At 35.1% G+C, this 14,238-nt stretch overlaps 1 protein-coding gene across 2 annotated transcripts in view; it reads left to right on the top strand.

The window, feature by feature from the left end:
- Cadm2 (cell adhesion molecule 2) overlaps nt 1–14,238 on the top strand; it is an 889,457-nt gene that overhangs the window by 776,843 nt on the left and 98,376 nt on the right. For both annotated transcript variants that reach the window (XM_050148726.1, XM_050148727.1), the window contains exon 5: nt 10,803–10,973. In XM_050148726.1, the coding sequence (XP_050004683.1) occupies nt 10,803–10,973 (171 nt within the window). The remainder of the gene's footprint in view (nt 1–10,802; nt 10,974–14,238) is intronic.

Genomic DNA, 14,238 nt, shown 5'->3' on the forward strand with positions numbered 1-14,238 from the left:
ATTTTTTACATGTATTTAATGATGTGCTTAGAAAAATCAGTCTGAGGCTTTACTTTCAGAGTTGTTTTTTTTTTTTTTTTTAAATTAACTGTTGACAGGGGTTTTCTGTCATGCCTGGTCCCTGTCCTGCCTGGTTCCCAAAGTCATTAAGTTCCAAAGAATCACACAGAGCTTTACATTAGTAATAAATGGATTGCTCCATTAGCTCAGGCTTTTTATTAACTCTTATAACTTATATTAACCTATAATTCTTGTCTGAGTTAGCCATGTGGCTTGGTATACCATTTTTGGTGAGGCAGTCATCTTGCTTCTTCTGCAAGAACTGAAATTTCCCTGTTCCCATAATTCTTGTTGCCACGCCTCTACTTCCTGCCTGGTTGCCATTGCCCCACCAATACTTCCTGCCTGACTACTGGCCAATCAACATTTTATGAAAAATAATACAAGTTACAGGATAAAATCCATAGTCCCATAGTAATTAACTGCTTACAGAATTCTCTTACAGACTGGTCAATCAGGTTGGAATCTTCTTCTGAGGGACTGAAAAGTCAATACTGGTTAAAGAAATTGAAATATGACATAAGGTTATAGAAGAAACTGTGGTCCCTTATCTTCTTTCTTAATTTCATTAATGAAACAGTTTAAGAATGGATTTGGAGCTGGGCATAGTGGTATATAACATTAATACCACCACTTGGGAGGCAGCAGCAGAAGGATCTCTGATTTCTAAGTCAGCCTTGTTGGCATAGCAAGTTAAAGGACAGCCAGGGCTACACAGCGCAACTCTGTCTCAATAAAATCATCAAAATAAATAAATAGATAACTAAATAAAACAGAATAAAGAATGTACTCAAAAAGAAGTTCTACAACCATTGTATTAGAGTTTAAAACAGAGAACCCAGGGCAGGCAGTATATATAGATATTGGCAGATACCTGGTGGGAAGAGATGGAGTAAAGGAAGATAAAGATCATGTGATTTGTCTAGTCACATGGCAGAAATGGGACAGATACATCAGATAAAAATGGTAGAACATCCCAAGTGTCGGGAAAAAACATTTTCAGGTTTTAGCAAGCATCTGGAAGCAAGAAAAAATTAATAAGAATGAAAGTTATTCTTTTCTAAGTAAAGAAAAGTTGGATTTCTAAGGGGGAAGTAAACGTTTATCAATGAAGGGACAATTACTCCTCTATGTATTTGTCATGGCTTTAGCTCAATGAACTTTCCTAAGAATTAATTCCCTAATTGCTCACAGTTTTAGCTGCTTTAAGTCTTCTGTTTGAGTGACATGGAGTGTTAGGTCTCAACCCAGGCCAGATACAGAATATATATTCTATTTTTATTTGACTAGGAGGAAATAACTTTTCTTTATAGGATCTCAACAAAACCCAGGCACCCTCTAAGACTTTGTAAATACCCAACACCAAATATTTAGTCATTACATCTTGGACGACAGAATAAAACTAATGAATAAACATCTAATTTCTACCATGAAAATACAGAGGTTCATAATTATTTTACTAGAAAATATTAGTGTCTACACTGGCGTTTAAGTCATATCTTCAAATTCAGTCTCCAGACAATTTTGCCCATTTAAGAAATGATTAAAAAGCCAAAGCTCCCTTCTAACTTTCCTGAACTTAAAACAAGAACATTTTAAAACTGATGTTTTTGGTGTTGATGTCCCTAAATTACCTAGGCAACTATATCGCCTGTATTTATCATTTTAAATGATACAGAAAGTGACCTAGAGTTGAACAGGTAGATTTCAAAGATGACTTTAATACTTACAGTGTCTTCTAAGCTGAACCACACAGTTGTTAGTGGTTTCCTAGAGCCATAAATCTCAACAGTTATTTCATTCTCACTCTTTACTCACTAGCCAGAAATCAAGCTAAGTGCGATAGTTTTGAGGGAGCCTGACTTTACTTACAGCTTACTTTTTCTCAAAGGATTTGTGCAAGTTCTAAAATATTAGAAATACTAACAAAAAATGTAATGGTTTTGAAAATATACACTAACCAAATTAGGGTAGAAAACCAAGATGAAATCTAAAGTGAGATTATTAATAGATTATGATATAAATATTTTCACATTTACCAATGGCAAATTACCGCCAATCATTGTTGTAGGTACTATCAACTACATCAAAGTAGCCATCATCAGTTAATTAACGTGTGCATAAACCATTTTTATTTTTTAATGTTTTCTGGTCCAGAGGCAAAAGGGTTTCCCAGTCCTCACTTTTAAACATTGTAATTATATTGAATGCAGTCATCCCTAGTTTCCAAATCTAAATTCAAGTAGCTGGTGCTTGCAGTATTTCTACTATTAATGCATTTTGTTCTATAACAATTTCATACAAAATTATGTATTCTGTTATCACCCTAGCTATACTTTTTCTTATTTCCCTCCTACCCATGCAAGTACATCTTTCTTCCTTATAATTCTCTTTATTGCATTTGTTAGTTTTTGTTTTCTTTCACATTTAACAGAGTTTAACAGACCATCTGTGTGATCCAGACTTTGGAATAACCATCAGAGCTTGGTGGACCCACCAATGGCTGTACAAATAGATCTGATGCTTCCATCTCACTAGGAAACGATTAATTGCCAATAGAGCAGCTGCTAGTGGAAAAATCACATGAGTGTCTTCTCTCTCTTTAGCTGACTATTTGGAAGTGCAACTGGAGCTTAGTGCCAACAGGGACATTTTTTTTGGAGCTCATAATTCCCATGGAGATACTATGCTTAGAAGACAGTATTTTCACTCCTCCTCCTTGCCTTCTGTTTCTTGCAAAATTTTGTACTATCTTCTGCAAGGTTCCCTGAGTCTTTCACGGAATCATTTATATTGACCATCAAGGCGAGAGTCTTGGCAGTAACCTTCTATTGCAACAAGGAGAAATATTAACCTTCTATTGGTCAAGATAAAATGAAAGTTCAAAATAAGTTCAAAATAAGATAAAAAGAAATTCAAAATAAGTAGAAAATATCACTTCTCTATCAACCATCTATGAAACTTATTTCTCTAACAAAATATTTTCAGATAATTTATTAAGATTTGAGTTTCTCAAGTATATCTTGTTCAAGGGAATATTTAATCTTATGTGCTAACTATTGCTACTATCAACCATATATGACAGTCAAAAATGAGGATTATTATTGGCCCTTTGTAAAAATTGAATATGGTGAGTGTTTTAAACTGTTAACACTTTTAGAATGGGGATATATTTTACTTATTTTTCAAAGTATTTTAAGTGCATTAGAGAAAGCTTTAGTTTTGAAATTATGCTGTGTGAGACTTGCTCTCATTTTGTTTCATTGGTTTTTTTTTTTTATTTTATTTTATTTTATTTTTTTTTTATTTTGAGACAGGGTTTCTCTGTAGCTTTTGGTTCCTGTCCTGGAACTAGCTCTTGTAGACCAGGCTGGCCTCGAACTCACAGAGATCCGCCTGCCTCTGCCTTCCGAGTGCTGGGATTAAAGGCATGTGCCACCACCACTCGGCCCTCTCAGTTTGTTTTGGTTGGAGAAGGTTTGAAGCAAATTAAAAATGAAAAGTTTCTCTTGAACCTTAAAAATGAAATTTCTTTATGATCACTCAATTTTAATGTTAGAAGTAAGCAAGTTTTCTATGTTTTTCATTTCAAATTTTAAACTTCGTTTTTAAGTGACTCATACAAGTCAGTTATTTTTTCTCAAAGATCTGTTAGCAATTAATGACAGCAGAAAGAAAAGTTCTCATTTTTATTTCAGTTGTGTATCCTCTGACAAGTTGCCCATGCTACTATAAATAACTTCACACCCATGGACGGGCAAGAAAGTCTAATTAAACTAGGAGGTTACATGAAGTAGGATCAAAGCCCCGTGCCATTGTCCTTGGCTTCTCATCAGCCCTCATTGTCCGCCATGTTCAGAGAGTCCGGTTTTATCCCATGCTTTTTCAGTCACAGTCCAGCTGGCCTTGGTGAGCTCCCAATAGATCAGCCCCATTGTCTCAGTGGGTGGGTGCACCCCTCGTGGTCCTGACTTCCTTGCTCGAGTTCTTTCTCCTTCTGCTCCTCATTGGGACCTTGGGGTTTTGATCCTACTTCATGTTCTGGCTTTGTGGGAGCCTAACCAGTTTGGATGTTCACCTTCCTAGACCTGGATGGAGGGGGGAGGACCTTGGATTTTCCACGGGGCAGGAAACCCCGACTGCTCTTCGGACTGGAGAGGGAGGAGGAGAAAAGTAGGGGGAGAGGGGAGGGAAATGGGAGGCTGGGAGGAGGCGGAATTTTTTTTTCTTTTCAATAAAATAATAAAAAAAAAACTAGGAGGTTACAAAGAAAGCATAAAAATAAAAGAGGGACTTATTGGGAAGTAAAATGGTTTTCAGAGGAGAGGGAGGATAATGAGAGAGGGGAATTGGGTATTTATTATGGGTGAGTATGAACTTTTAATTTCAAAAATTTCAAAAATGAAAGTTGATTAAGCTGTAAGTCGAGCATTCAATTTTAGAAACTGTAATCTCTAGAATTTATGTTGAACATTAGTCATATCTAGTAATCTCTCCAGAATGTTGTCTTCTAGGTTCTGACACAAAAGTCACATCTCTAACAATTTGTACCTTCTCCTTTTACACAGTAAAAGAAAAAGTGCCCGATTTGCTTACAGTTTAACGAGCAGTATTTGTACCACAAGAAAATTCTGACTACATCCTTTGATTTTCTTCTACTGAGATTAACTGATCCATCAAAAGTATATTTACAAATCCTATAGCTAATTTAATAAAATGTATCTATTAAATGAACCTGAAGTTCACACTGAGACCTGAATGATCTTTTTAGGACTAAAGAATGTAAAGCTCAAACACAAGAGTATGTCTCTTATTGTACATAATCCCTACCTAAGATCTCCAAAAGGTAGAAAAGGTAGCACTTGCCATGTGGAGAAGCAATGCAAGGTCTGCCTTGCTCTCAGTGTGACTTATTAACTTTATAGATGAAAAAGTGACACCCTACTCATGTGTTTGGGTGGTATGGCAGTCTACTTCAGAATTCAGAAAAATGAATTATCTTCACAAAAGTAGAAGTGTCTCCTTTTCAATTCTGTCTGAAAGACATCAAAATCACAAAAACAAGGAGAGCAAATGAACTAGAAGGGTTCATACAGAACTGCGTAGGGTATGTTTAAACCACTGCTGAGACAAGGCTCCCTTCCTAGGAACTTCTCGCAGGAAGAGTTCCTTTCTGAAATTCTACTGCTAATGGTCAGAATTCAGTCAGAAGAGGCAGGTAGCCTAATGCTATAAGCAAAGAAAAGATTAATAAGAAGAAAAATACTATTTTGTACTGAAAAATACTATTTTTGTGTGGTAAAAAATCAGGGTTTAAAAGATCAAGTGATTCTTTGCTTTGCTTCTTAATGGAGTTCAAAATGAAAAATGCATTTAATTTGGACTCCCACTCTCAAAGTGACTCTCTTCTGTCATTATTTCCTATCTTTACACTTTGTCAAAGTCCTACATTTCTATTGTAAGAAAATTATCATTCTAATTTAATGGCTGGTGGAGGCCAAAAAAAAAAATACAGGCCCATTTCCACCTTGTCTGATGGTCATAGACTTCTGCTCCTTCTTTTCTAACTTTGAGGTCACCTGGGGAGGGGTGATCTTCAGGATATATAACCTAGAGCTGCTTTGCTACTTATACAACAGAATGTTAATGATTTGATGTCTCAGAGTGATAAACTGATTAACTATGTAAGTTATCCTTTGTATCATGTTAATATAGTTTTTTGTTACCTTCTCCCCTCCCACCCATTTACAGTGAGTATAAAAGCTGTGGAAGAATAAATGCAGGGATGGGGATTTCAATCACTGAAATGCCCCCCAAATATAATTCTATGTTTTCTGTCTTATTATTTTTATGAGTCTTCATATTCTTTACTATACTATATTTCTAAAATTCCTACACCCCTACCTTGGTAGGAAGTATTTTTGCTGAGGCCGGTCCTCAACATAGGGCACCCAATGTGGTAAATCCCAAAATGCCCAGAAGTGTAGTCAAGCATACAAGGGAGTATGTGCAAAAACCCACAAAAAATTCCACCACAGGTAGAGAGGTGAGTAATGAGCACTCAAAATTAAATAGTAGATCATAAAATAAAAAAAAGGTGGGAAAAAAACCTAAATAATTAAAATATGGGACAAGAAAAGAGTATTCAACTATCTATACAATTGATTGGATGTATTTTGATGGCTAGAGGAGCTTATTTGGAGAAATATTTTTGCTGAGGTCTCAACAATGGCATAAGTACATTGTCACAATTATTTGATGCCAATATTCCCACTATTATCTTACTCTTTAAAATATTGTCTCTGAACCATCAGACAAACATCAGACTCCACACTGCCTTCTGTGAAGTGAAACTCTCCATTGGAGTAGAGTGGAAAGGTGTTTGTTGTGTACATTTCATTTTAAGGCAAGGGAATGGAAAGTCTAAACTCTAAAGACTATGAAACAAAATTACATGTATAAACAATACCCAAGCTACCCAGAACAAAGAATATTTACATTGGTTCTATAACTCTGTGCATTATCACTCATTTAAAAATTAGTATGAGCAGTTAGGGAGATGATACTGTTTATGGTTTATGACTTGCAACATTAGGGATTATGTTCAAATTCTTACTTTCCATGTAAAAAGTCAGGCATTATGGCCTGTAACTCAAACATTGAGGAATGGAGACCACTGGATCATGGGAGCTTGCTGACCAATCAAGATAATGTAAACAGGAAGTTTTCAGAAGGGCGATGGAGCCTATTTAAGGCTATAACATGAGAGTGACAGAGGAAGACAGCAGATGTCATGCTACGAGCTCAGCAGGCTTTTGTACCAACACGTTTATGTGTATGCAACACACCCGCTTCCCCACTCATACCCACCTTCCCACTCACCCACCCGCAGAGAAAGAAGAAGAGAGAAGTAAAGCAAAGAAAAATTGAAATACATGTTACATTTCTAAATCCTCTTCATTTGGAGAGGGTAAGCATCTAGTAAGGAGAAAGGCGCAACTGGTTTAGATCTGTGGGTTATACCTGTTCACATTGTGACCTAGGTTGACTCTGTAAATCAACTTAAAATTTATGAAAACCATAAATTATATTAGTGGTTATATTATTTGAATTATTCTCATTAAAAGTTCATGCTGTATACAATTAAACTCAAATTTTATTTCAAAATTAATATCATATTAATGATATTTTGTAAAGGAAACAACTGTATGGAGCAGATGTGTGACTTCTTTAAAAGCAGCTGCTATTTCAAATAAAACAATTAACAATGCTTAAAAATATTTTTCACATGTAGCATAATGTAATCATAAAAATGATCAAGAATTCTAATTTGTCTTACTTTGTTACTACTTAGAGCTAAGAATAAGTAATCATTGAACATAGATTGGCAGGGTAGAAAATAAAATATGAAAGTAGGTAACATTCACATAAAAATCCGGAAATAATAGAAATAAAAGTATATCATAAATCTTTATGGTACTAAGTAGCCATAAATATACCTCTGCATTATCTTTATAAATCTTGACTTTAAGGTAGTTATTTCATAATTTACTCCTATTTAACTGAAATTGTATCAGTATTATATGTAAAAATATCAACCAATGACACAATAGAAGCAGAAATGATATTCATGAGATGCATTTATGAAAAGTCATTTATTTGCTATGGTATCCTAAAATTTATAATTAAAAGAAAGATTTGTGCCACTTCAAACTGTTTTTATTCTTCATACTTTTCTAAGAGCTATAAGACTTCAGTGTGTGTGTGTGTGTGTGTGTGTGTGTGTGTGTGGTATGTGGTAAAATTCTTGAGGTTTTTCATATGAACACAATAATAAACATATGTAACTTTAAAAACAAAGTATTTAACAGTTATGTACTTGTATCAGTTAAATACATATGATTTTACTTTTTAACATTAAGTAATAAAATAAATTTGTTTTCCCTGATATAAATAAAATTCAAAGATATGCACATAGCATATCAAATCTGCCAATTAAAAAAAAATTATTAAAAATTTCTGCCTCCTCCCGCCTACCTTTTCCCTCCCCCTCCCCCCTACCCTGCCCTGTGGGAAGTCGAAGGACCTCCCACCTCCTTCCAGGTCTAGTAAGGTGAACATCCAAACAGCCTAGGCTCCCACAAAGCCAGTATGTGCAGTAGGATCAAAACCCCTTGCCATTGTCCTTGGCTTCTCAGCAGCCCTCATTGTCCACCATATTCAGGGAGTCCGGTTTTATCCCATGCATTTTCAGTCCCAGTCCAGCTGGCCTTGGTGAGCTCCCAATAGATCAGCCCCACTGTCTCCGTGGGTGGGTGCACCCCTTGCAGTCTTGACTTCTTAAAAGTAAATTGTTCTCATGAAGTTGAAAAGCAGAGAAATTAAATCTGCTGCTCATTACTAACATATTTTACATGTTTTAAAATTATTTATTGAATATATAGTAACAGTTTATACTGCACGAGGATATTTGGGTGCAATAGATTCTTTCTGAGGAAGTAGAAGTCCTTGATACTGGAAGGCCAACACAAAACCTGCATTAGTAATTTTCAGGTTTTTGTTCCATGAATTAGAAGAATGAAATTAACAGATCACAAGAACACAGAGGGTGCATTTTAGATGATATTTAGTATAGATTCATGGGTAGCAGCTTAAGAAAGATGAAGAACCATGATATTCTAATTAATCAGACCTGAAAGTCTACCATGAAGAGGGTCAACGGCCCAAGATAGTAAGGGGAGCAACAGAAAGAATGAAAAAGTCCAAAGTTTCAGAGTCAACGACTTAGGCTCTGCCTCTTAAACAAAACAAGGAAATTGACCAGAAGAACAAGGAAAATGTATTCTGAGCTAAGACTCTTATTGGCAGACAGAAACAATAAAAATCCGGGCAGCTCATAGGGAAAGTGCTAGGGAGCTGAAATTTGGGGAAAGAATAATTATTTCAGTTATATTATTAGCATGACTTGAGGTGAACCTACCTTGATAGGAGTGGTCCCTTGGCCAGATAGACCAGTTGCATTAACTCTGAAGGGAGAAGGCAAAGGTGTTTCTNATCCTTTTGGCTAGGAGGCAATAGCTCTCCCATAACAAGCTTTTTATGATGCTGCAACTTTCACATATTTAGTGACAAACCTGTTTCCAGAAAGTATCATTGTTAATTGGATACTGAGAAATAGGAAAATGGAGAATATGTGAGAATGCTAAGAAAATTATCCTCTCAGCTACATATAAGATCTTGCTATAATAGCATATTAACTTTAGCACACTGTATGATTTCTGTTAACAGAAGTTTCTGTCCAGCCCAGTCCCACATCCCTCAGTCTCAAAGAGATACACAGAGGCTTATGTTAATTGAAAACTGGCCTATTGCTCAGGCTTATTTCTAACTAGCTCTTGTGACTTAAATTCACCTAAAATTCTTGTCCATGATTAGCCATGTGGCTTGGAACCTGTTTCTTTTCTTTTTTTTCATTAAGGCATTCTCATCTGTATGTGGCTGGTGATTGGCTTTCTGCCTTTCCTTTTCCTAGAATTCATTTAGTTGAATTGCCCCGCCTCTATTTCTTGCCTGGCTACTGGCCAATCAGTGTTTCAGAAAACCATTATGAATGATAAATCAGTATAGTGTTCAAGAGCATTATCTCATAGCATTCTAATGTGTTAAAATTGGTGTGTTCTTATGAACACCTTCAAACTTAAGAACTTACAAATTAAAGAATACATCAATAGGCTCAGCTTTAAAACAGAACAAATAATCCCAAAATGACCATTGTCTTAAGGCTTGCGTTGCTGTGAAGAGATGCCTTGACCATGGCAATTCTTATAAAATAAACAAATAAACAAAAACAAAGATTAATTGAGGTGTCTTGCTTACAATTTCTGAGGTTCAGTTTATTATCATCAAGACAGGGAGGATGGCAACAAGCAGGAAGACATGGTACTGGTGCTTAGAGTCCTTAAGTCTTTATAGGTAGGCTTAAACACCAATAAATGAATTCACATATTGAGAGAAATACTTGCATTTATGTAGAAATGAATTCCTCAACCAAGGAATGAACACTTACTCTACATAAATTACAAAGGAAATATATTAATTTTTCCAGCATTCAAATGTTTCATCTTTATACAAACATCGTCACTTTTCTCTGTTTTATATTTTTTGCACTTTTTTAAATTTCCAATTTGTTGTTCAAGTGGAATTAAAAGGATGTGCATATTACATACTCTACATCATAAGCAGATAGTGATGAACATGCCCTTTTCAAATGTGCTTACAGTTCAGAGATGTTACATAAAATGTTAGGGAAACGTAAACATAAGCTGGAGGAGAAAATGCTCTTGTAAAATGGTGCTTTGCAGGGTCAGAACAGAAAAACTTGGACCTGATTATAATCTAGGTCAGTTTGAAAGCAGAGATAAAAATGTTTTATCCCACACACCCTTTCATTTGTACTTCGATACTTAACTCTTAAAATCTACTTTTGGATCTGTGTTTTTTGTTATCTTCCATAAATTCATATGTATGCATATTTCAAATTGTGAACACATTCATCAACCTATATTTCCAAGAACAAAATATATCATGTTCTTCTAGTGTTATACCTATATATTGTACAGATTTGCCCTTAAAAACTGGCAACAATGGATGATGGTTTTTTTTTTTTTTCTTAGTTACTTGTGAGAGAAGTGTGATGGGTTGTGAGAAATGTCTCAGAAGTTTTCTACAACCTATATTTTCAGATGTGAAGTATTTGAAAGAGGAGGACGCTAACCGAAAGACCTTCACCGTCAGCAGCACGCTGGACTTCCGAGTGGACCGTAGTGACGATGGAGTGGCGGTCATTTGCAGAGTAGATCATGAGTCCCTCAATGCCACCCCTCAGGTAGCCATGCAGGTGCTAGAAATACACTGTAAGTAGACACACAGCACTCCCTTTATGTCTACAATGCGTTTTTTCTTTATTTGTATTTAAAAATCAGTTTTTAAATTGCATGAAGTTGTAACAAATGGTACAAAAACTTTCCTATACTCAAGAATCTCAACCATGTTCCAAGGTAAGAATCCTTTATCTGAGTGTGTGTCTTAACAAGGAAGGACAATAAAGAGCATCTCAGAGTTTAAAGTTCTGAGTTATGATTGAAGTTATGGTTTGGTGTGCACATGGGTGGAAGAGGGTGGTGAGAACTATCTTGATTACTTGCAAATTGTTTCCCCATATTTTTAACCTACATGCTGTATTTTAGTCTCTTTGAATACAGGGCCACCTTCACTACATCCATATTATTTTTCACAATTGCAGTAAAAATGTTAACTGAGTGATGTTCACATATGAGGGCAGTGATGAGGCTTTGGGGCATTGTCTCATACAGCACGATGTGCAGTCAGTGTTATGAATTACAAGGTGCACAGGTGACTATGAAGGTCGGGGGGACAAATCATTTGCTAGTGAATGATAGACTTATATATAATCTTTTACTTAAAGGAGGCCTGGGAACACAAATTTACTAAAATGAAGCTGAGTGGACTGAAACATACAAGCCAAAGTACAAAGGAGAAGATAAAATATCCTATTTATGAGTTGCTTGATTCAATTCTTGGAGATAATAAAGTGATTTTTTTTCTGGTTGATTTTCCTGGAATGAAAAAAAAAAAAAAAAACAGCCATGGTTTAGGACTCAGCACTTACCAAATTACCAAAAAAAAAAAAAAAAAAAAAAAAAAACAGCAAGAAACAAACACACAACAAAAAAAAAAAAAAAAAAAAAAAAAAAAAAAAAATCAACAACCCAGCAACAACAACAAAAACAAAAACTAACCCACTTGTTTCCAACTGTCATCACCACTACAACAATAAAAACTTTTCTTTTGCAAACTACATGCAATGAAGCAAAGGAAATGTAAATAATCTCTGCATGCAACAAAGTACTTAGTGACAATTACGATGCAAGAAAAAGAAGACAAATGAGATGGTAGGAAGATGAAAACAGGGGATAAAACCATTGCTTTGATGAGCTTACCCACATGTAATTCTAAGGAATGAATGATACGATACAAAGCCCCCAATTAGGAGCACACCTGTTAGATTTATTTCTAGACATCAATGCAATCAGAAAGACCATAGTAGAACCCACCAGGGCAGAATAAACAGCATTAGGAGAAAATACCAGAGACGTGTCTGAAACTATTGCAATTTAAAAGCAATTTGCATTGCATTAGATTAGTTTTACTAGATTTTCTCCTGCTGTCCTTGAAACAGATTTCAACACAAGCACACATAGAGGCCACATGAATAGTATTTCTAGTTCCAAAATTTTTATAAAATGACTTTGTGAAGGTCGCTGAAAGTGCTTAGACTGATTATAAACTAGAGAATCAATTCCTGTGTTGATTTGATTATAAACTAGATAATTAATTCTTATAAGCTCGAGACAATTTAAGTCAAGTTTGAGACATTTAAAAGATTTCAAATGAATGTCAATGACGATCCCCTTATTGCTTATTTGATCAATGAATCGTTAAGATCCAAGGAATAGAAGAAGCTGATAGTTTTAGAAGATCCATATTGTCATCATAATAGTTTGAATTTTTAAATACACTTTTACTGTGAGAGATAATAATATTTTGAAAAATACCTTTCATTTATATAACTGTAATTAAAACATTTTGTACAAAATCATAGAAATCAAATCATATTAATTAATTGTTGACAAACCCCACCATGGCTAGATCCTTTCAGATAGTGAAGCAGTTGACAATCTGTTTACTTTTCTGTGTGTTGAAGGAGACACAGCAGGTGAACTGTAGAGTTTTACTATTAACCAAACTGTTTTGAATAAAATTCGGCTTGTGGGTATGAGTATTTGCCTCAGAGGTTGTTTTCTGCATAAGCATGAAATTGTGAGTTTGGATATCCATAGCCACGTAAAGGCAAGCACAGAAACAAACACCCACCACCGCTCCTGAGAAGACCAAGGCCAGTGGATTTTGCATGCTCCCTGTCTCACTAAGAAAGAGCAATAATGGAGCTTTTAGGTAGAGACCGAGTCTCAAAATACAAGAAAAGGAATAGAGTATAAAATGCAGAAGTCTACTTCTATTCTAACCTATCCCTAAGCATGCACAGCTGAGAATTCCTTTACACACAGAGATACACAAACACACACATGCAAGCAAACAATGAGTCTCAGAGAAACACATTACTTAAATAAAAAAAAAAAACAATAAAGGGTCGGAATTTGATGCTATCAAGAACAGAGTCAGTGCTATCACTGAAAGAAAATTCAAAACTTGATTGGGAAAATAGAAATTTTAAAACACAACTAAATTTATTAATATAAGACACACTAACCCGGCTAAACTTCTGAAACCTGAGTATTCTGGCCTCTCTTATGACACCTCAGTTTTTCACTGACCTTAGTCTATGCTCCTCTATCTCATAATCACAGAATAACTTTACTGCCCATGATATAAAGAATGATTTTGATCATTGTAAGGATTTCAGGACAGCTGTTAGTTCCTAACATCTACTGCCAAGCTCACGTTTACTTCTTTGGAAATTAAAATTGGTTCTATAAAATTCCTAGTCACCTATTCTTTTTTAATGTTTAACATATTTAATATATATTATTTTGAAATTTTCACTGAGGAGAGTAACTGAATTCTTCAACTTTTGTAAAGTTGTATTTGAAATATTTCACATTCATACAGAGTAATAAATTAGACCTGCCATATTTTTATATCATAAATTAATATGCAGTGGCCAGAGGGCAGAAACTAGATCAATTTAATTTATTTTTCTTCAAATCTAGCATACTATCATTCAAGTATATGAAACTAATTAAAGTCAACAGTGATGGTAATGCTAAATGTTCCTTTAAGGATGCAGAATATTCCCCAGAGATGAAATATGTACCAGCAATCTGAGACAGATAGTTTGTATTAAAAGGAGAGCAAATACATGAAATGATGCAGTCTTCATAAACACCTAAGGGCAATGCCATAAATGTCTGTATTTTCCACCCCAAAGTAGGAGATAATCACACTACATAGTTATACATGTGTAATACATTTGATGAATAATTTGCTATGGATAAAAGGAAGATAGAATGTAGTTTTGGACAGGGGAATAAAATGGAATGATTAGCAAATTCAGGATTTTTCCTTGGTATGATAATA

This window comes from Alexandromys fortis, unplaced genomic scaffold (assembly GCF_014885135.2).
Source record: "Alexandromys fortis isolate MF-2015 unplaced genomic scaffold, M_Fortis_MF-2015_v1.1 scaffold_4, whole genome shotgun sequence".
Lineage (NCBI taxonomy): Eukaryota > Metazoa > Chordata > Mammalia > Rodentia > Cricetidae > Alexandromys > Alexandromys fortis.